Source organism: Bison bison, unplaced genomic scaffold, assembly GCF_000754665.1.
Source record: "Bison bison bison isolate TAMUID 2011002044 unplaced genomic scaffold, Bison_UMD1.0 scf7180017864498, whole genome shotgun sequence".
In the NCBI taxonomy this organism is placed as follows: domain Eukaryota; kingdom Metazoa; phylum Chordata; class Mammalia; order Artiodactyla; family Bovidae; genus Bison; species Bison bison.
The window spans coordinates 1403509-1430830 of NW_011495057.1; the positions used below are offsets into that span (position 1 = coordinate 1403509).

General features: G+C 42.4%; 1 protein-coding gene across 1 annotated transcript in view; it reads left to right on the forward strand.

The window, feature by feature from the left end:
• The window catches only part of GREB1L (growth regulation by estrogen in breast cancer-like), a 225419-nt gene that overhangs the window by 149772 nt on the left and 48325 nt on the right, over positions 1-27322 (forward strand). Inside the window, exons 8-15 of the mRNA XM_010828983.1 lie at positions 7755-7871; positions 8477-8596; positions 9627-9764; positions 11326-11511; positions 15775-16101; positions 17238-17366; positions 17913-18047; positions 20660-20857. Of these exons, the coding sequence (XP_010827285.1) occupies positions 7755-7871; positions 8477-8596; positions 9627-9764; positions 11326-11511; positions 15775-16101; positions 17238-17366; positions 17913-18047; positions 20660-20857 (1350 nt within the window). The remainder of the gene's footprint in view (positions 1-7754; positions 7872-8476; positions 8597-9626; positions 9765-11325; positions 11512-15774; positions 16102-17237; positions 17367-17912; positions 18048-20659; positions 20858-27322) is intronic.

Below are 27322 nucleotides of genomic sequence, written 5' to 3' on the forward strand. Positions count from 1 at the left end.
TTCAGCTTTAGCATCAGTCCTTCCAATGAACACCCAGGACTGATCTCCTTTAGGATGGACTGGTTGGATCTCCTTGCAGTCCAAGGGACTCTCAAGAGTCTTCTCCAACACCGCAGTCCAAAAGCATCAATTCTTCGGCGCTCAGCTTTCTTCACAGTCCAACTCTCACAGCCATACATGAACACTGGAAACTTGCTAAACATGTTAATTGCTACAGTGAAGCAGGTTTTAGAATCATTTTGCCAGTCACAAAACAGAATCTCAGAAAAGGTTACTATTTGGCAAAAAAAAAAAAAAAAAAAGTAATTGACAAAATCAGAATCCAAAGTCTTTCTACTTGCTACTTAAATGACTCCCTTTAAAAAACAATTTTTCCCCCAGTGATCTTGGGCTAACAGATTGAGCTATTGCATAAAGAGGATAAGGAAGTTGTTGCGGCTTTTTTGTCACTCTATTTCTTTAGCCATGATGTGGCAGACCTTGTGCCAGAAGCTGGGAATGCCATCAAGGAGCTCATGACCTGAAAGGAGAAACAGGAAATTATAAAATCCTACCATATAGAGAGCAGAGCTGTGACTTGATCAAGGAATTTTCCAAGTTTTCAAATGCTCCCATGTTTACAAGTTCACTGGTAAAGATAAGTGGGTCTTGGTGACAATTGGGCCAGGTAATCAGCTGTTTACTCAATGTCTAAGCACAGTTTCTGCACAACGGCCTACAGTTCATCTTCACCTCTGAGCAAGATCACAAAGGCTATTGCATTTTGGACATTGGGGCTGCTCCCAGTTGATCAAAAGCACTGTTAAACACTGAATATCCCAACACCTGATAAGTTCAAGAATACAAGCATGGGCAAGATGGTAAAGAGTAGGGAATAACATAAAAGGATTCATGTTCACTCTGACCTTATCTAGTGCCTAACTGCTTTCTGACTATATGCCCACAACATGTGGCTTTTGTGACTGGCCTCTTTCACTTGACATCATGTTTTCAAGATGCATCCACATTATAGTGTATATCAGTATTTCATTTCTTTTTGCTGCTGAATAACATCCCATTTTATGGATATACCACATTTCATTTATCAATTTATGAGTTGATGGACATTTAGGTTTTTCTACTTTGGGGCTGTTGTAAATAATGCTACTATGAACATTTGTATACAGATTTTTGCACAGGCATATGTTTTTACTTGGCTGTCATTTTATACCTAGGAGTGGAATTGCTGAGTCATAGCTCTGTGTATACCCATCTGAGCAACTATTTTCTTTTTTAAATGTATATATTTTTGTTTATTTGTCTGCATCGGGTCTTAGTTGTGGCATACAGGATCTTTAGTTGCAGTGTGTGAACTCTTAGTTGCAGCATGTGGGATCTAACTCCCTGACCAGGGATCGAACACAGGTCCCCTGCCCTTGGGAGCATGGAGGCTTAGCCACTGGACCACCAGGGAAGTCCCTGAGGAACTATTTTCCAAAGTGGCTGTACCATATTACATTCCTCCCAGCAACGTGTGAAGGTTCCAGTTTCTCCATATCCTTGTCAATACTTAATACTGTTTTGCCGTGTTGTGTTTTACTTTGTTTTAGCCATCCTACTGTATGTTGGGAGTATGGTTTTGACATTGGAAAAACAATGACTAATCATATTGAGAATGTTTTCATGTGCTAATTGGCTACCTGTGTATCTTCTTTTGGAGAAAGGTCTATTCCAAACAACTTGCCCATTTTTTACTTGGGTTATTTGTCTCTCTATTATTGAATTGTAAGAGTTCTTTATACATTCTAGATACAAGTCCTTTACCATATATGAGTTGCAAATATTTCCCCTGAGTTGTCTCTTGGTTCTCTTGGTTCTCTCTCAATGGTCTCTCCATGGTGTCTCTTGAAGCGCAACATTATTGTATCCTGATGGAGTCCAGTTCATCTATTTTTTCTTTTGTTGCTTGCACTTTTGGTGTCACATTTAAAAATGACTGCCTCAGCCAAGACCATGAAGATTTACTCCTGTGTTTTCTTCTAAGAGTGTTATAGTTTTAGCTCTTATCTTACATTTAGATCTATAATCCATTTCTGGTTAATTTCTATATATGGTGTAAGGAAGAGCTTTTATTAGTCAGTTTCTTTATTCTTGTGCATATTTCTGTACATTCATTTTGTACCTGATGGTCTGTGCTTATCTGAATTCACTGACTTGAAAAAATTACCACCACTTAAAATTTATTAACCAGATTTCACCTGTATGCTTACCTGGATTGTTAGAAATATGCTAAAATTCTAAGTGTAAACTAGGAAGCAACAAATCTTGCACCAAACAATATATTTGTGGCCTGAAACATAATGACCAACCTGTGTAGTGGCATGGCATAGTTACCTGGGACTCCTGTCCTGTACGGTCCTCTGTTAATACCTGAAAAACTTGAGCTGTCTTCAGTTTTCTGAGACTTTATAATGTTGTGTGTGCAGTTGCTGGCTTCTATTCTTCCTGTAGGCATTAAAATCACTCCATGGTGTACGTTAGACCTGCAGAGAGGAATATGAACTCTCCTGAGCCAGTAGGGGACCATTTCAGTCTTTTGAGTTCTTCTGCACTGGTTAGATGTATCGGGAATCACATTGTGGTATGAGCATTAATGTTTTAGATAATTTCTAATGTAGCATCATCAGAGTCCTGCTCTTCAGAACACGTTGTGTTTTAAACTCTCAGAGTTTTCGTAGTTCCTTTGACGGATTCCTGTGTTACCTGATACACTGTTCTGCTGGTGTAGTCAGGGGCTTCACACTCCCACTTAGTTGCTCAGTTGGGTCCAGCTCTTTGTGACCCTGTGGACTATAGTTCACCAGGCTCCTCTGTCCATGGGATTTTCCAGGCAAGGATACTGGAGTGGGTTGACATTTCCTCCTCCAGGAGATCTTCCCGACCCAGGGATCAAACCCACGCCTCCTGTGTCTACTGCATTGCAGGTCCCTCGTGGCTCAGATGGTAAAGAATCTGCCTGCCAAGCAAAAGACTTGGGTTTGATCTCTGGATCAGGAAGATCTCTTGGAGAAGGGAATGGCAACCCATTCTAGTATTCTTGCCTGGAGAATTCCATAGACAGAGGAGCCTGGCTGGCTACAGTGCATGGGGTCACAAAGAGTCGGACATGACTAAGCAAATACATGACTCAGCGAATAACACTTTCACTTTTTTTTTCTTTACCGGCTGAGCTACTGGGGAAGCCCATAGAGTCAGGAACTTGGGGTCTGTTATATTCATTTCAGAAAACTCTAGTTGGCTGGAGTCTCTATCTCTCACATAGCCTGCCTCTGAAATGGCATTTGATTTTTCTGTGCTGAATTATTTTGTGAATCCAATTAGGGATTTTTTTTTTTGGATGTCCCTGGTATTACATAGGTAGAAATTCTAGTTTATTTCCAAATATTAACACACGTTTTCTTCAAAGGCAAGTTGTGTTTCCAACATTACAATGACTTAGCTTGCATAATACTTTTCAAATGATAAACTTGTCTGGATAGAGATAAATATATCTCATAAAAATATGACTTTGAAGGAAACTGTAGAGACAGTTTTAGTATGGCACATGATCATATCTTCAATGTCATGTCATATGACTTTGACCAAGTTAAATGGCTACCACCATCTGAAGTAATAGTAACAGCCTCATTGAGTTCATATAGGAATTAGGTGAACTGATAGATTTAAAGTGCTTAGACTATGACCCAGCACATTGTACCTGTTAGTGTTTGTTAAATACATAAAAAGAAAATAAAACTGATGTACAGCGAAATGGACTTTCTTAAAATAGATCAAGGGGGAAACTGTAATTCTACAGTCTACTCTCTCTCGGCTCACTCTTGTTGAATTGACTTCCTTCCTGCATATATAACTAGTTTCTAATTTGAACAACCTCTTTCATTTTAAAGATTCACCGGTTCTCAGTCCAGCTAATTCTGCAATCAATTTAAGTGGCGCTCAGGACCTGACCCGGAATAAGAATGTTGTGAAGCCACTGGCTTTGTCTTTGCAGGTTGTAGGGAAGACTTTTGCCGCAGGTGATGTTTTCCTCACTTATATTTCTTTGGTGAATACATAGTCTACAAAAGACTTGTGAGAAGTTTAATTAGCAATTTGGTAGAAGAAAACAGAAGATCCTTCTTTGTCAGCTGAAGGCAAAAGTGGGGCTGTCTACAATAAGACATTATTATACAAAGCTTTGCATTTTCTCTGTTAGATCCAAAAGAGTCAATGGACATTTGGCACACAGGGGAGACAAAACAGATTGATTCTGTTCAATATACATTTCTTGGGTACCTGCTACGATGAGGAGCTGGGGATACTAAGATAAATAATGCTCAATCCCTGACCTCTAATGTGCTTGTAACCTTGTAGAGGAGATTGACCTGTGAGATGTTTTCAGTATACTGCAGTAAATACAGGGCTTACTGGGTGGTGCTTGTGGTAAAGAACCCACTTGTAATGTAGAAGACATAATGAGACATGGATTTGATCCCTAGTTGGGAAGACCCCCTGAAGAAGGGCCTGGCAACCCACTCCAGTATTCTTGCCTGGAGAATCCCATAGCCAGAGGAGCCTGGTGGGCTACAGTCCATGGGGTCACAGTAAATACATAATGTCCTAAGGGGAGCACCTCCTAGAGGAGGGGTGTTTAGCACAGCCTTTTAGGGAGAAATTAAGAATGAGTTCTTAAAGGAGTGCAGTCTTGAGCTATGAGGAGATGTTCACTGTATAGCAGAGTAGGGGAAAGACATTTCATATTTAGGGGGAAGCAGGAGCAAAGCTTGAAAGGAAAAGGAGAGAAGCAGTATGACATTACATGTGCAGGAACCTCTGGCAGGTTGGACTTGTTAGAAACATACAATATAAAACTGAGGGAATAGCAGGAAGTAAGCACGATCCCCACAAGGGAAGTTTCCTTTGTGGCCCAGACGGTAGAGTTTGCCTGCACTGTGGGAGACCCGGGTTCAATCCCTGGGTTGGGAAGATCCCCTGGAAAAGGAAATGGCAACTCACTCCAGTATTCTTGCCTGGAAAATCCCATGGATGGAGGAGCCTGGCAGGCTACAGTCCACAGGGTCACAAAGAGTTGGATGTGACTGAGCGACTTCACTTTCAGACAAGGGAAAGATCATAGGAGCTCGGACTCAGAAGCATGAATTTTACTCTATAACTTATGGCACAGCGGAGTGACATAGTCTTCTTTTAATTTGACTAGATCGTTTGGGCAGCAAAAAGAGATGACAGTACAAGTTGCAGGTCTTTCAGTAGTCTGGGTGAGAAATGATGAGGTCTTTGACCAGGGTGAAAATCAGGTAGAGGAGGAGGAGATAGATTGAAGAACTACTCAGGATGTGAAATGAGCAGACTCGACTGATGAATGGGAGCGTCAAGTGGAAGAAGGGGTCTCGGTTGATGTCCATCTTTCTGGGCTAATGGTTGGTTCTGTTACTTGACGTTGGGAATACAGCAGGGGTAGCAGTCTCCCCAGGAGATGATGAGTTCAATTTAGGACATATTGAGTTTGGAATCAATGAGGCATCCAAATGGAGCCACTCAACAGTCATTTAATTTGTCATAGAGAGAAAGCAGGACTAATGGTGTAAAGCTGACCCACCAGCATGCCACGGTAAATGATATCAATCAAAGAGAAATGTAGAGTAAGGCAAGCTGTGAACTAAAGGTAGAACCCTAGAAAATGGCAGTGTTTAACAAAAAGAAATGGTCAGAGAAGTAGAAGAAAAATGAGAAAGGGAACCTATTATTGTTGGCAACTTTCCAACAGTTAGGCGTCATAATTTATCCAGGCCACTTTTGTTCTTACTTGGGTCCAACAGTTCTTACAGAATCTGTCTTCTGGTTAGATTATAGACTGGAACAAACTGAATCCAAGTTTTTACAGCTAAAGGAATAATGAATGAAATTATGGATCTTGGTGGTAACCATCATGGTTGCTAAAACTATAGCATGAAAGGCTAATATACAACTTATAACTTGAGGATTAGGCTAACAACTCTTAAGCCCACTGATGAATCTGAGCATCACAAGAAGCGAACAAACTCACTATTATATGCCTCTCTTAATGGAAGTATACAAGACTTAGGAGGTATTCTTGTCAGAAAAAAAAGAAAAATCAAATGAATCTGAGCAAGCATCTATATCTGATGATTAGTTTAGGAATTAGAGGAGATATCAAATTACACCCTGGATATCCAGTCAGCAAAATACAGAAAATGAGAAATTCTGCTATATTTTCAGCAAACTAATTGCAAGAAAGAAAAAAAAAAGGTGGGGGGGAGTGGGAGGAATTGGGAGATTGGGACTGACATATATGCACTATTGATACTGTGTATAAAATAGATAACTAATGAGAACCTACTGTATAGCACAGGGAGCTCTTCTCAGCGCTCTGCAATGCTCTGTGTTGACCTAAATGGGAAGGCAATCCAAAACAGAGAGGATATATGTATACATATCGCCGATTCACTTTGCTGAACAGTAGAAACTAGCACAACATTGTAAAGCAATTATACTCTAATAAAAATTAATGTAAAAAAGTCTTGAAGGAAAAGCAAAAAAATGAAAAGAAAAAGGAAAATCTTATAGATTAAAAGAGGTTTAAGGGACAGAGCAACTAAATTCCGGAGAAGGCAATGGCACCCCACTCCAGTATTCTTGCCTGGAAAATCCCATGGGCAGAAGAGCCTGGTAGGCTGCAGTCCATGGGGTTGTTACAAGTCAGACATGACCGAGCAACTTCACTTTCACTTTTCACTTTCCTGCATTGGAGAAGGAAATGGCAGCTCACTCCAGTGTTCTTGCCTGGAGAATCCCAGGGACAGGGAAGCCTGGTGGGCTGCTATCTATGGGGTTGCACAGAGTTGGACAGGACTGAAGCGACTTAGCAGCAGCAGCAACTAAATTCAATGTGTGGATATTTTTAGAACCCCAGTTTGAATAAGAAATGTAAAAAGCCATTTCTGAGATGACTGGGGGAAATTCAAATACTGATGGGATATTTAATATTAAGAAATTATTGATTATTGTTAATTTTAAGTATAAAGCAATATCACAGTTATGTTTTTTTAAGAGTCCTTTTAGAAACACATACAAAAGTATTTATGGATGAAGTGATATGATAAATGAGTTTGCTTCAGAATAATCCAGAGCCCATATGTGCATATGTAGGGTGGGGGAGAAGAGATAGGGGGTATAAATAAAACAGGATTGGGCATACCTTGATAAATGTTGAAGCTGGGTGGTGGGTACCTAGTTCATATTCTATTCTTTCTATATATGTTTGAAAATTTCCATGATAAAGGTCTTTTTTAAAGTTTTCTTTCCACCCACCATCTCCAAAGACATCACTGAAAATGATTCTAAAAGATCTCTTGGGGGAGCTTCTCTGGCGGTTCAATGGTTAAGACTCTGCACTTCTACTGCAGGGACGTGGGTTCCATCCCTGGTTAAGGAACTAAGACCCCACATGCCCCACAGCCAAAAAACTAAATAAATAAAAAAGATCATTTAGGGTCCTAGGAAATTATTTGGGGTGATAGTTCATGTTACTGAAGGTACTCCTCTGATGGTTGTAGTTGGCTTTGCACAGCTGAGCTGTCCTGTCAGTGGGATGTCTTTGAATCCTAGGGTGTGTGGTTTGTTGTACGGTTGCAGCGTCACAGAAAGCAGTGTCCTGCCCAGACTCTGTTCTGAGTGGCTCCTCTTTTGTACCACAGATGCTGCTAACGGAAACAGTAGCCATGGAGGAAAGAGCAGTGCGTCTAGCTCCACGCCAGCCCGCCCAGGGAATTATTCATTGTCACCAAGACCTAGCTTTGCCTCGGGAGACCAAGGTACCATACCCATCTTAGAGTTTTGAAATAATGCAACTCAGTTATGGAAGAAGTGCTCCAAAGAGTTTGGAATGATGAACTGTCTGGCAGGGTATTCCCAGTTTTTCCTTAGCTTCTCGTGCAATATTTTGAAAGTTTATGATTGGTATGAACAATTACAATTGTGTGTCTACTGCCCATTCTACAAGGATGGGCCTACCAAGGAAATAACACTGAAGCAAATATATAAGATGTATCTTTAAAAGTCATGGGCTTTGATGACCAAATTACAGGGTTCAAAGTTCATCTCTGCTATGTGACCCTGGGTAAATGTGAGGCTTTCCTTCACTCTCTATGAAATGGGTGTTAACAGTGTAGTTGTCCTGCAACTTCATGGAGTTGTTGATAGAATCAGATGAAATAATTTGGGTAAAACTGTCCATCATGAAACAGCCTGCAGTTGTAGATGGTATTGTAAGTATGTGACTTTTTCTAATTTTATCCTTACCTCTAGAAAAATGACTTCGACTTTCTGAGTATAATCATAGTAAAGGTCCTGTGTTACTTTGACTTCTTTCCTTACTTCCATCACTAAGGACGAGCCTCATCTTTCTTTTTGCATTCAGCTACCATGTTCATTTCTGGGCCACCAAAGAAGCGACACCGAGGATGGTATCCTGGGTCACCCATCCCCCAACCTGGTTTAGTTGTTCCTATTCCTACAGTTCGCCCTCTTTCAAGAACAGGTAAGATTTCAACAGAAGATGGGTTTTAAGTTTCCTTAAATTAGCAGAGGTATCTCCTAATCTTGTCCTTTCCATGAACCCTTGAAGATACATTTCCTTTACCAACAATTGCGCCCAGCATTCTAGCAGCTGATGTTTTGTCCCCATCGTATCTGCCATCCGAACAAGCACATGAGCCATCATGAGAGATCTTGAGTCACCATCTGGCTTTGTTGTATCCCACAGTATCCATAAGCCATTCTTTACAGAGGACATGATGCTACCAGCCCACCATCCCAGAGCATGACTGGACTTGCACTGCGAGTAGTGGTGTTAGATGTCTTCTCCTGTGATCTGGTTCCTTACATGACCTGTACTTACTATTTCTGAATTGAATGGTTCAGTCTGTGACTAGAATCCTGAAATCCAACTGATTCTTTCTCCCTTATAATACCCAACTGTGGCCATTTGATGCCTACAGTTAAAATATTCAAATGCCCATCTACCTTGCTATATAAAACACAGACAAATGTAAACATACCAATTCTAGGACATAAGGTTATTTAAAAATTTGTTTGTTTAAAAAGTAATTCTAAAGACTACGTAGAAATGATACCTACAAAAAGAATTGTGCCAACATGGTACTGTGATTGCCTCTAGGTATACTGACTAATGATGACTTTATCCCTATTCTCATTTTTCTATACTTTTCACATTTTCTGTAATGACTAGATATGCCTTGATAATCTACTGCAGGAAGAGATAAAATTCAAAACAGAATCCAAAATACTGTATATGGGAAAACAACTAAAAGGAAAAACTGCCAAAATGTTAAATAGCAGCTATCTCCAGACGATTTGATAATGGTTGATATGTTTGTTTGTTCCTCTCACTTCTTATTTTATACAGTAAGCATGAATATCTTTAATAAAACAGCCGTTAGACCTATAAAACTTGCATGTTAAAGGTAGTCACACTGTGTTGATTTCAACTGTATTTCATTTAGCCTTCCTATCTAATCCTTCTTGTCAAACAACTTTTTTTTTTCCAGAGTCCCTTTTATCTACCCCAGTTCCACAGACCCCATTAACTGGAATTTTACAACCTCGACCCATTCCTGCAGGGGAAACTGTAATTGTTCCTGAAAATCTGCTGAGTAACTCAGGAGTTAGACCAGTTATCCTGATAGGTAAGAAAAGGAATTCCAAGTTGCCTGTGTCCCCTGGAATCTAGAAGGACTCCTCTATTTCCATGTGTCTTTATTCATGTATTTGTGAATGTATTCATGGATGCCTCTATTAATTCTTTCAGCTTTTATTGGTCAGTTCCTTCAAGCTATACTAAACAAGGGACTAGAAGTTAGGAAGAAGGCAGTCTTTCTGCCCACAAAGAGCACTGTTTAGTGGGGGGAGTCTAGAGTTCACAGCCAAGAACTCCAAGAGCTCAGAGGAGAGGGAGCTTAATTCTGCTTGGAGGGGTCTGAGAAGCCTTCTCAGAAGTCACCTTTGAGCTGGGGAAGTGAAGGGTGGGTGAAAGCAGACAAAGCTGGAGAGGGCTCATTTCAGTCAAAGGGAGCCAGGCTGCAGAGAAAAGGAACAAGCTAAGCTGGTGAAGAGGCCCATCTCAGGAGGACCAAGAGGCCCCAGAGCTGCAGATCTCAACCATGGGGAGTTGTAGGAGGGAGAGCCTTTCTAAGCTCTCGATAAGTGGAGGTGCCTTTCATACCCACATCAAGAGTCCCCTTGTTGCTGGGGGCGGAGCGGAGCGGGCGGGGGAGGTGCGGTGGCTAGCCGAGGCCAGCAGAAGACTGCTGACTTTACCCCCGGTACTAAACAGATAGGGTGTTTAAGCCCAGTGGATCTTTATGGTATGTCTATGTGAGGTGTTATCTGTTTCTTGCAGTTGGCTTGAGCCTACTGACATGGATAGTTTTGCTTTGAGCCCTATTCTTTATCAGGCTGCTCCCTGAACCTACAGGCACTGGGGGAAATCCAGTTGTTTAAATTCCATATAGTCAGGAAGTGCTTACTGAGCATTCGAGTTACATGCATGGTGCAGCTAAGCCTTGGAAGGATAAGTAAAACTTATCCTTTGGTGTCTGCCTTTTAGAAAGACTCATGGAGGGACTGTTCTCTCCACCAGACCATCAACACAGTGTGTATTTTCAACACATTTTGTACTATCTACTCCTAAGATGATTTGAGACTTTTATTGACATTCAGGAAGAGAACATAACAACAATAGCTAAGATAGCAAAAAGAGTAAGACCCTCCAAGTATTAATACTTGTGACTGGCAGAATATTGCTGTTGATCTATGAGTTTAGCTTAAACTTTTTAAAAGAAAACCTGAAGAAGTGAAGTAAGCATGTTATAGTAGTCTGTCTATTCTCTGACTTCTTATCTGATCAGGAATTTTATCTGAAAATATTTTATTCCTGCAGGTTTACAAAGGATACAGAGATGTTTTTGCAAACTTTCATCAATCCTCTCTGGCAGAGATATTAATTAGCATGTCCCTATATAATATAATTTGAGTATTTTGTTTCCTATTCATCTAATTCAATAAAAGGGTAGCGTTTAGAGCGTTGGAGTGAATTCTCTAGGATTGATACATTTGAGTCATTTGTTTGGTAGCCATTCAGAGGTCAGGGAACTTTGGTAGGCATCGTGGATCCTAGTTGAGCAAATATACCTGGTTGGACCTCAGGAGGAAATGTTGAACTGTATTGACCTGCTTCTGTTGGGGCAGGCTATGGCACTTTACCCTATTTCTATGGAAATGTTGGTGACATTGTTGTCAGTCCTCTGCTGGTGAACTGCTACAAGATTCCACAGTTGGAAAACAAGGATTTGGAACAATTAGGGTTGACTGGCAGCCAACTCCTGAGCGTGGAAAACATGATTCTTCTGACAATACAGTATCTCGTACGGCTGGGTAAGCTATTTTCAATAATCATTTGATGGTGACGATTTTTATTCTGTTTTGTAACATACTTATTTCCTTTCTTACCCACTTTCTCACCTTTATCCACTTCTTCCTTCTCCTTTTTTGCTTCTAACATTCTTTTTCTTCAACCCCACTCGCTATGACTTTTCCTCGTCCTTTCCTCCATTTCTTTCCTATTCATTTCCTTCTCTTTCCTACTTTTTTCTCCTCATTTCTCAGACCTAGCCTCCCTTGCTCCTCGCTTTACTTCTTCAGGTTCTAGCAGAGATAAATTGCTCCACCTAGCGTCCAGTCCCATGTTGGTCTAAGGTCTGCAAAGCAGTTGATGTTGGCAGACTGTCTGAGAGCTGTGCCATTGGTACCTCCCTTGGGGACTCAGGCCAAGCCACCTTTCTGAAAGTGCAGCTCCCATCTGGAATGCAAATGTAGTCATTGCCTTAGACAGTTATTTTCCGATTTTCCACTTGGCCTTTTTATCTTGTTTATCCACTGTCCCTACACGCTTTTTTTTTCTTCTGTAGCTTCATCCCTTTGATGTGGTGAACTCCCTGGAAGGTCTTCTGGGCTTTAGGGTAAAGGGATATGTAGGTCATGAACCCTTCACTTCCTTCCTCTATTTGATATCTCCTCCTGAGCCCCATGGCGGGTGTATGCATGTGCCCGGACAATACTGCAGTGGCTCCACAGCATTTACATTGCAATGTCCTTTATTTTGCAAACTGCAGTGGGCCATCTAATATGCAGCCTAATTATACACTCTTTCCATGACTTCAAACCACTGATTTACTTAGGAAAAATGTTTGAGGTGTAAAATTACACATTAAAAATTTTATCTGTGCTCTTGTGAATTTTTTTTAATGTTTTAAAGTACTTTGGTGCTAAATGATAAAAAGCCACGGGGCTAAACAATGTTACACGCTCACACACACGCACACACAAACTTCACCTTCAGCCTTGGAGCATCAGCTTGCAGCCTTGGCTGTACCTCTTCATACCCCGAGAGCCCAAAGGCATGCCTTGACATAGGATCTGCCTTGACATGGGCTTTTGAAATTTGGTGAGGCTTCAGATATCTCATGAGCCACTTTCATGATAAATCTGGGACTTGCTAATCATTTTTATTAGCAGGTGGTAAAATTATAAAAAATCTCCTGGGTCTGACATTTGACATCATAATTTCAATTGATACATACTGACTTTCAACCATGTTTCAGGATGAAAAAAGAGCTTCAAGATGCATTCAGGATCAGTAAGACAAGACCACATGAAGTAATGCTATTATAGCAAACCAAACATATCAGTATAGCATTTTTTTCAATCTCAGCAACAATTTAAGCAAAGTCCAAGTTAATTAAATGAACTACATGGTCTAAACAAAACATCTTCCCTTAAATTACTAAAAGCTCTTTTCTTAAAAAATAGAACACTCTTTATTAGACAAAACTCTTCTATGCCCTTCAGGATCAATTCAATCCAGAGTTTTACTTGCAACCAATTAATTATGTTTCTCAGTGTCCAAAATAAATAGCTGTTTATTTTTCTTCATGTAAATTTTAAACATTGAGACGTCACTTCTCCTCAACGAACTCTTCTGGAGTCCTTTTTTTTTTTTGCCTTCAAAAATTTCAAAGAAGGCAGAAAGAAAATGTTCACATATTGTATAGATTATAAATAGACGTCCAAAAAAATAAATCCAGACTCCTAAGAGGACAGGGCTAATATTCAGATGGCTCAGTTACCTGAATGTAACAGAGAAGAAGAAAAGCAAGATTTTTCAGAAAGAATGGATCCTTCCACTACAGTTATTTTAAAAAAAATAAGTCTCAATTATTTCACAATCTGAAAGTCTTTTGAAGTAGATGATGAAATCAGCGAATCCAGAGTCTTGGAGGACCTTGAGTTGGTTGGACCCTTGTTCTTTCCTATTATGGCAGCTCTAGCTGAAAAGCCTTCAGCCCTGTTGTCTGGGCTGAGTAACTGGAGATCAGTACTTGAAGGGGGAAAAATGACCATAATCAAATGGAGAAAAGGCTCCTGCAATTTAGCTGTAAAGGCTAAAGATGAAGAAATGATGGGAGGTGATTGGAAACAAGGCAATTAAAAAAAAAAAGTCTCTTACTTCATTTAAACTTTAATACTTTTTCCTCCATTTCTCATTCCTAACAGTAATTCGATCAAAACTCTATAGAAGTGAATTTGAAGGCAACCAAGAATGCCATGAACGTGTTTGAGACTTTATTTTCCCAGAATGCCTTTGTGTTTGGGATTAATGATGCTGCCTGATAGAACATGTTAACTCCGTCGTGGTTTGGTGTGGGTCCTACAACATACCTGTTCACCAGCTTCTTCAGATGGCCTATGAGAAGCTGGTGGCAGGCAGAGCCACATGCTTTTTGCGCTGTGGTTTGTTCTGATGGGAGAAATCTTTAAAAAGACGACCACCTTCCCTTCTCCTCACACAGTCAATACAAGTCTATGCACTTTGAGCTCACTACTAAGTGTGTACTTAATGGCCGCGAACCGTGGTGCTAATTTGGTAAAGTTAAATGAAGACCAGAAACTTTGGTGGCTCCAAGGTGATAAGAAAGGTCTCCCCTAGTAAAGGATTGGGGAAGGCATGGACACATAAAGCCAGTGTAAACATTGCCAATTTTTTGCCCTCTTTCTATATACAGAAGAGAAAAATTTATGAGGACTTCATTCTTTTACTTCCCTCTGGCTCCAGCCAATCCTGGAAAATACTGTTTGTTTTTTTTTTCAAATTAAAATTGGTTTTTTGTTAACTTTTTATTTTGTATTGGGGTATAGCCAATTAACAATGTTGTGATAGTTTCACAGCACAATCAAATGATGGCAGCAAAGGGACTCGGCCATACATATACACGCATCCAAACTCCCCTCCCATCCAGGCTGTCACATAACATTGGGCAGAGTTCCCTGTGCTAGACAGTAGGTGTACTTGTGGTTATCCAAAATTGTTTATTTTTAAAACATATTTAAAAAGAAGAAACCTATAACATTTTATTTAATTTTGATTGTCCTAAACATTACTAAACTTTCACTTTCTTCCTTTCCCAGAGATGATGGGCAGGGTCAGGGAGGCCACTTAAATCCGTGTTAAAGGAAGGAGAGATTTCTGATTCATTCAGGTGCCTCGTTCCCATACAGAAGTCAGGTCCCTCCTCCCTGTATTTTTCTGCAAGGGGCTTTTGACTCTGGATTCCAAGGCAATTGCTTGATCTCAGATCACAGACACCGAGGGGTTCTAGATTCAAAGCTCAGTTCTGCACAGCCAAAGAAGGGGTTTTGGATAGCAGCAGCGAACGTAGTCCTGCCAGTTTCAACTTAAACTTAAGTGTAAGAATTCATTTATGTCACTTGGATGCCAGACATTGATTGCTTATTTTGTCCTAAAGCCTGGTTGAGTTCCTAAAGAGAAACAAAATCCCCCTAATTCCAGGGTGGACGGATCAACCATGAAAGCTTAGCCATAACCACAGTCAGAGAGGAGGGCCAAAGGCCATCTTTACCCCAGAACTCTGGGATAAATAACTCCCTGATGAGAACATTCTCTATCTGGGGAAAATGTGAAACTGCCTAAATATAAATTGGGAGTGAAAAATAACTTTCCTTGTGGACAGTATTCTCAAAATTTGGTACAGAGGCTATACATGCAAATGTTTTTCTAAAGTATTTATGAATAAAATGAGAACTGCGTGAAGCCTGAAGCTGATTATACACACTAGTGGGTTAGCTTCTTGCTTCATTAGTCATTAACTATTTCCATAATGCCAAGTTTCATAAGTCAACAAAAACACTACCTTCAGTGTGCTGCAATCTATGGGGTTGCAAAGAGTCGAACACAGCATAGTGACTGAACAACAACAACAACAACAACATTATATAATAATATTTCTGATATTATTTTTAAAATTACCACCCTCAGTGACCATCTCCCAAGGCATACAGTGGAATTGATACTCTCTGAGCACGTCTTTTTTTAAAGATAACAGGAGCAGAAGTCTGCATTGTAAAAATATATACTGAGGCAGACAGAGAAGAGAGAAGGTAGTTTCACAATCAAAAATGATAAATAGGTGCAGTATATTTAAGGCCACTACAGAAAAAACAGCTTACTTGCCAGCCGGAATAGACAGCATACTGGTGTATTTGTGTGTGTATCTACGTGTCTCTCTTTTCTAGCTGTGATCTAAAAAAAAAAAATTTTAGCTATAATTCTCTTCAATTTAGGTCCTGATCAGATACCTCTCAGGGAAGAATTTGAGCAAATTATGCTGAAAGCTATGCAGGAATTTACTCTGAGAGAGAGAGCCCTGCAGATGGGTGCGCAGTGCACACCAGTGTCACCAGGACAACTCCCCTGGCTGGCTAGATTAATTGCCAGCGTGTCTCAAGACTTGGTTCATGTGATTGTGACCCAGAACTCTTTGGCAGAGGGCATTTCAGAGACTTTGAGGACTCTCAGTGAAATGAGGCATTATCAAAAACTCCCGGATTATGTGGTAACCATTTGTGCTTCAAAAATCAGAGGAAATGAGTTTTGCGTGGTCGTATTAGGTGAGTAATTTTTAAAATCTATTCATTCAATCATCTGTCCATTTGAAAACTACTTGCTGAGTGTCTCAGGAATCCATGCAATTAATCTCTGATCAAGGGCCTCAGCTTGGGTTCTTCCTCCTAATTTTAACTTTTCCTTTGCTCCTCAGATCAGATTTTTTTGTAGCCTGTAGTTTGGCTAGCATCCCTGTCAGCTGGTGGTGGGAGCATTATTTCAAAGCACATCCTGGTAACAGATACCCTTGTCCCATGTCGCTTCTGTCCTTAAAAGGTTTTGGAAATGTTACCACTCTAGCATGTGATAAAGCCACTGCCACAGGTGGCCTAAGCCAGTTCATCGTTATCTGCCAGGAACTTAACTCATATATTCACCTCTTCGCCAGAGGGTATTTAATGCTGTAACATTGACCGTAAAGAAAACTTCAGAAAGTTGGTACATTACAAAATGCGTTTTTGTTTCTGGTGCTGATTTTCTATCAGATGCCATCCTGAGTTGCCATTTGGACTAAATTTTGCTTTTCTCCTCTCTGTGAATGGCTCTCACATCTTCCTAACAAAGGGGCCGAGCCTCCTTGATTTGACGAAAACCACCTGCCTATCTCTCTGTGATGTATGTATCTTTCAACAAGCTTCATCAGAAAGTATAACACCTTCATTTTTTCTAATTTTCATTTGTTAAAAAAACAACATAAGTTTACATTTTTTAAGACTGATATTCATAATAGCCATGCAGACAATTTTTTAAAGGTTTTTCACATCCCTCCCTTAGTCTTTAAACACATCCAAGGCATGTTTTCCCAGTTACAAACACACGTGCCTGTGTGCCAGGCTCCTCTGTCCACAGGATTCTCCATGCAAGAATACTGGAGTGGGTTGCCATGCACATAAGGGATGTTGTTTTTTTCCCTTAATCACCTAACTTTGTATTTGAAACTTCATTTCAAATGAAGTTTTGGAATCATCCTTTCAAATGCTGGGTAGTCACCAGCATTACCTTTGGATGTACCAGACTTTCCTTATCCAAGTCCCTCTAGGCTCAGACTCTGGTTGCATTTTCAGTTCTGGCTGTTTTATTATAAATCGTGTCCTGGTGAGCATTTGTCCACTGGCACGTCATGTCTCCCTCTGTTCTGCAGGTCAGCACCAGTCCAGGGCTCTGGCAGAGAGCATGCTCACCACAAGTGAGTTTTTGAAAGAAATTAGTTATGAACTCATCACGGGAAAGGTCAGTTTCCTGGCATCGCATTTCAAAACCACATCGTTAGGTGAGTGGCTGTCGGATTCAGCAACGCTGCTGGGTCCCCAGCTGCATAATTTTCTGGATCTAAATCTTAGCCTGTCCATGACCTGAGAGTGGAGCTTAAGCTTGATGACTTATGTTCCCTCTTTTGGAATGGTTTCTGCTAAGCATTTTGCTCCTGACACAGCAGAGGGGTCTGGGCGCTAGGATGGGAGGCCTCAGCTCAGCCACTGCTTTGTCGTGTGACCTTGGGCAACACTGGGCCTTCCCAGACCTAGTTTTCTAATCTGTCAAATGGAGACACAATGATCCCATCCTGCCTGCTCTGGGTATGACAGGGGCCGAGAGAGAATTATCAATAGTATGTGAGAGCCTGCAACCTGTAAGCATGATACAAATAAGTGTAGCTGTGGCTACGGGGATTCTGTTACGGGGGTGACTGAGTGTGAATTCTGATGTGAGAAGTGGGATGGCCGGCAGATCTCGACAGAAACCCAGCCTAGCTGCCTAACGTCTGATACAAACACGTCCTTCCTGGTGACTTCCTTACCTCCGCTTCGTTTTGTAACAGGTGACGACCTAGACAAGCTGCTAGACAAAATGCAACAGAGACGAGGAGATAGTGTGGTGACCCCTTTCAACGGAGACCTTAACGAATACGTGTCGCCTCAGGAGGCTGCTGCTATGAGCCCCACGCAGAACCTGGGTAATGTCACCTCAGGCCAAAAGGAGGGAACCCCATCCTCGGGACGGACGTAGAAGCTGACTCGTTCTGAGGGTTCTGAGGTCTTGTCTTTCAGTCATAGACTGTGACAGGCCTTTCCTCATTATCTCCTCGAGAGGTCTGGCTCAAGTGAAAAACGCCTTACCCTGTGCGTGCATGCATGCTCCGTCATGTCCGATTCTTTGTGACCCCATGGACTGTAGCCCACCAGGCTCCTCTGTCCAGGATTTCCCAGGCAAGAATAGTGGAGTGGGTTGCCATTTCCTTCTCCCTTACCCTGTGGCCTGGGTCTGATGCCTTTGTTCTTAGTAAATGTCACCTAGAATTAAGTCAAAGATTTTTTTAAACACTACTTCTCTCTCTTTTGTTCTCCCTCACAACGTTCTGGGGTCCTTGGTGTACCTCCCTTAGTTCCACAGCTGGGCCCACCAGCTCTAGGTGTTCACACAGGGCTTTAGAGAACTGCCTGAAAGAATCTGGACAAAGTCTGGCCTGGGCCCCTGGCTCTCCACTCCCTGCACTTACCTTCCAATATGTAAAACACACATAATCTCAGAGCTTCCCTGATGGTGCTAGTGGTAAAGAACTTGCCTGCCAATGCAGGAGACATAAGAGGTGCAGGTTTGATCCCTGGGTTGGGAAGATTCCCTGGCAACCCACTCCAGTTATTCTTCCCTGGAGAATCCATGGACAAAGGAGCCTGGCGGGCTACGGTCCACAGGGTCAACAAAGAGTCGGACATGAGAAGCGACTTAGCAAGCACACAGTCTCAGGGTTAGTGAGGCCTTCCTGGAAGCTGAGCAGAAACACCGACACCTCATGTGCCCTACAGCGGACTTGCAGGACGCCAAGGGGGACGGTCGGACCAGGGCGAGGAATTGCATCTCTAGCTTGGATTCCGTTAGGTTCAGATTCCTACCCCAAGTTCCTATTTGATAGGGACAGTGTCAAAAAGGACAGAACAAAGAACAGAAGAATGGATATGAAACAGATACATATGAGCAGCTGCTGACAGCTTTTTGGCTTCTATTAATACTTGGTGGGAATGCTTCCTTCAGGCATTAGGATGACCGCAATAGGAAAAGGAGCAGGGCTTGGCATCACCCCAGGCATAAAAATGAATTTGAAGGCAATAAAGATTTTTAACTCCTGGACGTTATATGGCAGTAAAGTAATCATCCACATGATCTAAAATGTATTATGTGAACCAAGTTAGAATTTTAAAATTCTCAGAATACTTACAGATTCCCACATTCACACCCTTGAGTCCCTGTTTAAGAAACATTGCCTAAAATACATAATAAATAAATAGGAGATTTTAATGATGAAAAAGAAAAGAAACACTGCTTAAACATATTTTTAGCTTTCATCCAACTTCAAAATTTGCTAAGTTCAATTCTACAAAGTTATGCCTCCTCTCTTAGTCCCCAGCTGTGTAACCTGTGAAATGAAAGATATAACAGTCTAACTATCCAAAGATGGGTTTTTTATTTTGATTGATTACCTTGGTAGGTCAAAAACTATGTGGGCTGTTCTTAAAAGTTGCAGTTTGGGGCTTTTCTAGTGGGTCATCTCGGTCACTAGGGAGACCCACTCACTGTCAGGGTTCCGTGGTGGCTGGTGGTCACGTGACCACTGTCTCTGCCTGGGCTGTGTTGCAGCTTGGTTTTAGAATACATTCATTAGCACAGGTTAATTGGGCCCTTGTGTGTGCCGCTCAGACTTCCACATGTGTTCCTGATAAAAAGCAGCCCTTTCAAGGAGCATTAAATGTTTCCTGCTCAGGTGTTTAGCCAACTAACCCTATCTCTCATGTGTGTGTGTGAACGCATGCACGTATAAGAGATTGATCTCTTGGTTGTAACTTGTAATAAAAAGCTACTGGCATGTTTAAAGTATCTGGGCAATGTTTTTCTGATATGTCACCTGTTGAGCAGCCAGCTGGATGTGTCATGAATCAGGTCTCTTCAGATAGTACAGGCGTCAGCACCAGAGTTGACCAGACCTGCCAGGTCACACGCACTGGCAAAGTGGAGTTAAGTGGAAAGAAAGGTGAAGTTAGTGTCATGGGGAGGAGAATTTCAAACCATGTTGCCACTGACTTGCTGGAGAGACAGTGTTTACTGCAGTGCCATCCAGAAAAGCTCAAAGGAACTCAGCAAGATTATGGTTATGGCATTGCCTCTGTTCAGGGTCTGGGCTTGGGCACCTGACCTGTGCTGACAGTCGTAAAGAAACCAGGAAGCTTGTCCCCTTTCCAGAGATGAGTCCTGGCTCCAGCTGCAAGGATGTGGTCTGTGGGCCTTGTTTCTGGGCAAGGGAGGGGTGCTGAGCTCATGCTTTGTGAGACGATCAATTTTACAATAATATATTTGTGAAATTGCCACATTCACTCTTGAGCACATCCTTTCAGCTGAGTTGTTAGGGAAAGTGGACGATCTGTTAAAAGTTAATAGAGAGAGAGGGTAGGAAATGAAGGTTCTTGGTGACAGAGCATCACTTTACACTGGGTGTATTACTTGTCCCTGTATAGATTCATAGAGGCCATCACAGAAGTGAATTAATCGTGTTCTTATGACTTTTTCACATTTTAGATTTAGGGAATGACACCTTCCAGATTTATCAGCCGCAGCTCACAGTTGCCAGAAAACTCTTGTCCCAGGTGTGTGCTATCGCAGACAGCGGCAGCCAGAGCCTGGACCTTGGCCACTTCAGCAAAGTGGACTTCATCATCATTGTCCCAAGGTCAGAAGTCCTGGTGCAACAAACTCTTCAACGGATTCGACAATCAGGTAAGGTGGAGCTTTCAAGGAGGGCCCTACCTAGATCCAGTCTTGGATTCACTCTGCTTTTTCCTTTGGCTTAATCCAAGCGTGTTTAGGGCACTTCCATCCTTTTGTTTACAGTACTAAATATCACAGGAGTACTTTAAATATTACTTCAAATTCATGTGTAAGTATGTCCTCAAAGTACTCTGACCTTGTTCCTCCTAGGTCAAGGGTAAACTGATGTGCATGTTTGCCCGATTCTGTTAAATCTGTGATATCATCAGTGACCTGGAAGCTGGCCACTCATTTATGAAGAGAAATTCCCTCAGGGCAGAGATAACCCTGCTTGGGATGGTGGGATCTGAGCTACCTGAACTCTTTCTATGGCTCAGTGAGTCACATTCTCACAGGAGGACTTTTATTATACATTTAGCACACTACCAGCATGTTTTCAACCTAGAAACCAGAATGCCACTCCCCATGTCAGCAATGAGAAATCTCATTTTAAAAATTCAAAGTTAGAATTTCTCCTAATGACCTTAAGAGGTCATCTCCTAAGAGAATAAGCTGAGAAGGGAAAAAAAATGTAAAAAGGTAAGGAGCAAATATTTTAGTAGTCTGTGGTAAATAACATCCCTCTCAAACATCAAGTTTTGTTAGAATTAAAAGAAGCAATAAGGAATTTAGAAAATTGAGACTGCTGGAAAATGCCTGCTTTTGTTAACTTTAGGTTTGAAAAGGAAATTATAAATGTCAAGTTGCTTCTGAGTACCTTAGCTGAGGGCAAACACACACAAACACACTCAGAGATTTTTAAGTGGAGGATAAATCTTTTTGCCACAGTAAAAAAATTTATTTTCTGTATATTTGAAAACATGCTAATGCTAGGTCACTTCAGTCGTGTCCGACTCTGTGCGACCCCATAGATGGCAGCCCACCAGGCTCTGCCGTCCCTGGGATTCTCCAGGCAAGAACACTGGAGTGGGTTGCCATTTCCTTCTCCAATGCATGAAAGTGAAAAGTGAAAGTGAAGTTGCTCAGTCGTGTCCGACTCTGTGCGACCCCATGGACTGCAGACTAAGGCTTCTCCGTCCATGGAATTTTCCAGGCAGGAGTACTGGAGTGGGTTGCCATTGCCTTGGATGGGAAGCAGGAAAATTCAGAAGAGCTTGAAATACTCTGCACCTGTCGTTTACTACACCTTAAACTTTACTGTACATGCAGAGCACCTGGGGACCTTGTTATTAATAAAACGCACATTCCTGGGACTTCCCTGGTGGTCCAGTGATTAGCAGTTTGGCTTCCAATGCAAGGGGTGTGGGTTCGATCCCTGGTCCGACAGGAGCCAAGATCCTATATGCCTTGTGGCCAAAACCCCAAAACATAAAACAGAAGCAATATTGTAACAAGTTCAATGAAGACTTTAAAAAATGTTCCTCATAAAAAAAAATTCATTAAAAAAAATAAAGCACATTCCCTTCTTCAGAACTGGGTTGGCTTCCAGCAAGCTGCCAGGGGAGACCAGATGGCTCATCGGAGGAGCACCCTTTGATGAGTACAGCCCTCTGTGAAATCTTTTGTTGCTAGTTCCATGGGCCAGATGAGCCAGCTAACCATAGCCTTTTCCCCCTTTAACATCTCTTAGTGGCTGTGCCTGAGACATGAAAGGTCTGTCCATGCCTTCTGGAGACCCAAGCACCCGATTAATAGTGCAATCTTCGCTTTAGCCTCTAAAATTTTGATTGACAGGTTACACCACAGTCAGTTGGAAATATTGACTTGTAAGTGAATTGGCCAGAGATGGTCAGACGCCTTCTCTCTCAGCTCTTCCAGAAGGAGTGAGTTCTAGGCATCCTCCAGTACTGACCATTCTGCATTTTTCTCTCTGCCCACTTCCACTGAGGGAAGCAGAAGGGCTTTCATCACACCAGGCACGAACCAGATTTTGGTTACTTCTTGTGGAGTTTCCACTTCCTTACCGTGGAGGGAGCACCTTCTCTTATAGGTGTTTTCCTTGTACCAAGTGCCATTCGTGGCCTTACTGAGTTTGTTATCCAATAGCTCAGTCATACGCCGGCCAGGGTATCCGAGCACCTGTTTCAGGAGGTGAAGTCATCTCTGGTCAGCGGTCGGACTCCCCTGCCCCGAGCCTTTTCCTCAGATAACCTCTTGATGACCTGCACTCTCACCTTTCTTAATCAGTGAGTGAAAGTCGCTCAGTCATGTCCGACTCTTTGCCACCCCATGTAATATACAGCCCATGGAATTCTCCAGGCCAGATTACTGAAGTGGGTAGCCTTTCCCTTCTCCAGGGGATCTGCCCAACCCAGGGATCAAACCCAGGTCTCCCGCATTGCGGGAGGATTCTTTACCAGCTGAGCCACACGGGAAGCCCTAGAATACTGGAGTGGGTAGCCTGTCCCTTCTCTAGTGGATCTTCCTGACCCAGGAATCGAACCAGGGTCTCCTGCCTTGCAGGCAGATTCTTTCCCAACTGAGCTGATCAGTGTAAGACCCTAAATAAAACCCTGCACATTTGACAGCTAGAGAAATTTCATTGGCCCTTCCTTTCCCCTTCTCAATGCCCTTGGATTCTTCCAAAGTGAGTATTTTGAGATTATCATTCCTCTGAAAGGTACTGGAATTTGACTAGTTACAGTAGCTTAGAATTAAAGAGAATCAGTGCTATAGACAGATTCAGAAAATACAAGGCAAAGCACATTTTTAAAAGTATTCACATCTGGCCTTGGCATGTATACTGAAAATATTTGCTACAGAAACAATCACTTCCAGATACTTTTAAATAACTGTACTCATTTTTATTATAGAAAAAAGTTATTTTTTTAACTTTGAAAAATAAAAGTAGGAAGTTGTAAGCACTTATTATCCTGCCACTCAAGGATAATCACTTTCAATGACTTAATACCTAATATTCTAGGTTCTCTTCTCTGTCTGTGTCAGGTGTTATAGTTGGCCCATTTTTCCATCTCATTAAGCTTTTGTAAGCATCATTCTTATTTTATTTTTTTGTTTTTTAAAATTCTCATGTATTTTGGCTGTGTTAGGTCTTAGTTGCAGCACTGGGGATCTTTCCTGGCAGAGCACAGACTCTTACCTGAGGATAGCATGAGGGCTCCTGGGATCCTAGTTTCTTGATCAGGGATCGAACTTGCATCCCCCACATTGCAAGGTGGATTCTTAACCATTGGGCCACCGGGGAAGTCCCCTGTAAGCATCATTTTTAATGAATGTATATGCTATTCTATATCATAACAATACCACAATTTATTCACTTTTTTATTTGAATACCTTCATATTCTTGGAACACGTAACAGTTGATAGAATGTGAAGGACCTGGAGCATGTTAGGGTGTAAAGAGATTTTCCAGAGCAGAGATTCTCCACTAAAACAATTCTTGAAAGTCGTTGCTATGAAAACAGAAAGGATTCTCAAGAAGTCGTTTGACTCAGTTTCCTCATATTTTGGCCTGTGAATCAAGGAGAGCTTCATTTGTGTAAGGTCCAGGGGGCAGTGCTTTGGGGACAAGGACTGTTTTCTCATCTCTGTGTGTCTGGTACCTCCTTTCTGCCTCTCCTGGGCCTGGCACCAGTAGGGGCTCAGGTACTGTTTGAAGGGCGGGCAGGGTGGTGCTGGAGGGAGGAAGGGGAGAGATGGGCAGAGGGAGCACCAGTGTCTAAGTGGTTCGCTGTCTGGTTCCATTTGCCTTTCCCTAAAAGAAGGATTTCTGAGGCCCACCTGCCAGGAAAAGCATCAGGCAGGGAGAAGCAGCCAGGACTTGCAGAAAGGCCACTTCCTTGGCAGACCTTGTGTGACTGAAAGAAAAAGGTGGAAATAGAAACCGTCACGCTGCTGCCGACTCAGCACCGAGGTGACCCACTGATACCTCAAGTCACTTTCTAATTAAGGAAGGGAGGCAGGGTGGGAAAGAAAACATTAAGAAAAGAATTGGAAGGTGAAAAAAAGATGAAATGGGTTAATCGTTTTTGTGTGTGCTGTGCTAAGTTGCTTTAGTCATGTCTGACTCTTTGCGACCCTATGGGCTGTAGCCCACCAGGCTCCTCTGTCCATGGGAATCCTCCAGGCAAGAATGCTGGAGTGGGTTGCCATGTCCTCCTCAGGGGGATTATGTCTGCCCTAAAAGGACTTATAAGTGCGGCAGCTAATCCATGGAGAAGCAGCCTAAGGGATTTCTAGATTATAGGCGGTACTTCTGTTTTAGTGTCATTTTTAAAATAGGCTGATATAGTAGTATGATTCTAATTCAAAAATTCCAAATTCTATAAATTAGAATTAGGTTATCAAACTGTAAGCCACTTTCAACTCAACATGGATAGGATGAAAACAGGAAGGGTTGGTGACTGTCCATATTTTCCTCCTGCAGAGGCTTTTTGTAAAAATAGTCCTTGGGATATTTATGTATTTTGGCTGCACTGGGTCTTTGCTGCTTTGAACTTGGGCTTTCTCTAGTTGAAAAGAGTGGGGGGCTCCTCTCTTGTTGCAGAGCACGGGCTTCAATAGTTGCAGCACGAGGGCTCAGTAGTTGTGGCACATGGGCTTCATTGCTCCTCGGCATGTGGAATCTTCTCGGACTAGGGATTGAACCTGTGTCCCCTGCCTTAGCAGGTGCAGTCTTATCCACTGTGCCGCCAGGGAAGTGTTCCTCCCTGCTTTTAGGATGGTGTTAGTGGGAGCCCCCAGCGACCGAGAGCAGGTCTGGCAGCATCCAGTCAGGGAAATGTCATCATGTGCAGGGAAAGGACATAAATTTGACAGCTCAGTACATGCCTGATCAGAAAATAACCAGAGAGACAGTGTCATCTGCTGATATGTAGATAGGTCATTCCAACTAAAAGAACTTAAGGAAGCTTTAAGGCAGTAGTAGAGATTAGGAGGGAGGCAGAGAGAGAGAGAGAAGGCATTTTCACTTTCTGAAAGATACTTTCTTGATATCATCGACCTTAGATCTCCTTGTCATCACCTGAAATGTAAGCCAAAAAAAAAAAAAGGCAGTGACAAAGGCAGCAGAGAATGAGATCCAGGTTAAAAATACAAGGAAACCAGTCTGTCCTGAGATGAAGTGGAGAAATACCAAGACTCCTTCATATAAGTATAACTGAACAAGTACTCAAAATCAGCACCTGTACAGTCAGTAGCCGCCCAGTGCCCACCTCTAGTATATAGCGATGCTGGCACCTGGCTCACAGTCTCTGCCTCACCAGCTCCTAGTCTCTCTTCTTAACGCTCTCTTCCGAAACACCATCACCTTTACTCCTGCTTGGTCACCTGCTCCTAGTCACACTGCAGACCCTACGGATCCTGGAACTGTAAATCCCAAGGTCTCCAACAACACACCACAGCCTCCTTTGCAACACACAGTGTGGGGGGAGAAATCAGCCTGTCTGATTGATGTCTCATAAATTCTTTCTGGTTTCTTAGTTGGCTCTTTCTCCCACCCTCTGCAGTGACTGGCTGACTCAGTTTCATTCACACTTCTGACCTCCTTCTTCTCTTAGCAAATGACCATGCTGCTTGCTTCTCCCCTCCCTCGCCACTTTAGATTATAAACTTCCTGCTAAATCTGGAAACCTAACTGCATACACACCGGTCTCTCCCCTCCCTTCCCAATCAGTGAAGAGCTGCCCTTCTCTGGTGAAATCTGATGCTCCCACCTGGCTCTGGATGCTGCCTTCTCCTCACTATTGATTCTTTTCTCTCATTGCTACCTTCCATTTCCTTCCCGCCTGGAGCTCATCTCATCAGTTTTAAGCTGCCCCACTATCTCAGAGACAAAACAAGCCTCTGTTGACCCTATCTAAACCTCCAGTTCTGGCTATCCAGCTGGAGCTAGTAGTAAAGAACCCGCCTGCCAATGCAGGAGACATAAGAGATGTGGGTTCAATCCCTGGGTCAGGAAGATCCCCTGGAGGAGGGCATGACAACCCATTCCAGGGTTCCTGCATGGAGAATCCCAGGAACAGAAGAGCCTGGTGAGCTACAGTCCATCAGATCAGATCAGATCAGTCACTCAGTCGTGTCCGACTCTTTGCAACCCCATGAATTGCAGCACGCCAGGCCTCCCTGTCCATCACCAACTCCCGGAGTTCACTGAGACTCAACATCCATCGAGTCAGTGATGCCATCCAGCCATCTCATCCTCTGTCATCCCCTTCTCCTCCTGCCCCCAATCCCTCCCAGCATCAGAGTCTTTTCCAATGAGTCAACTCTTCGCATGAGGTGGCCAAAGTACTGGAGTTTCAGCTTTAGCATCATTCCTTCCAAAGAAACCCCAGGGCCGATCTCCTTTAGAATGGACTGGTTGGGTCTCCTTGCAGTCCAAGGGACTCTCAAGAGTCTTCTCTAGCACCACAGTTCAAAAGCATCAATTCTTTGGCACTCAGGTTTCTTTATAGTCCAACTCTCCCATCCATACATGACCACTGGAAAAACCATAGCTTTGACTAGACAGAC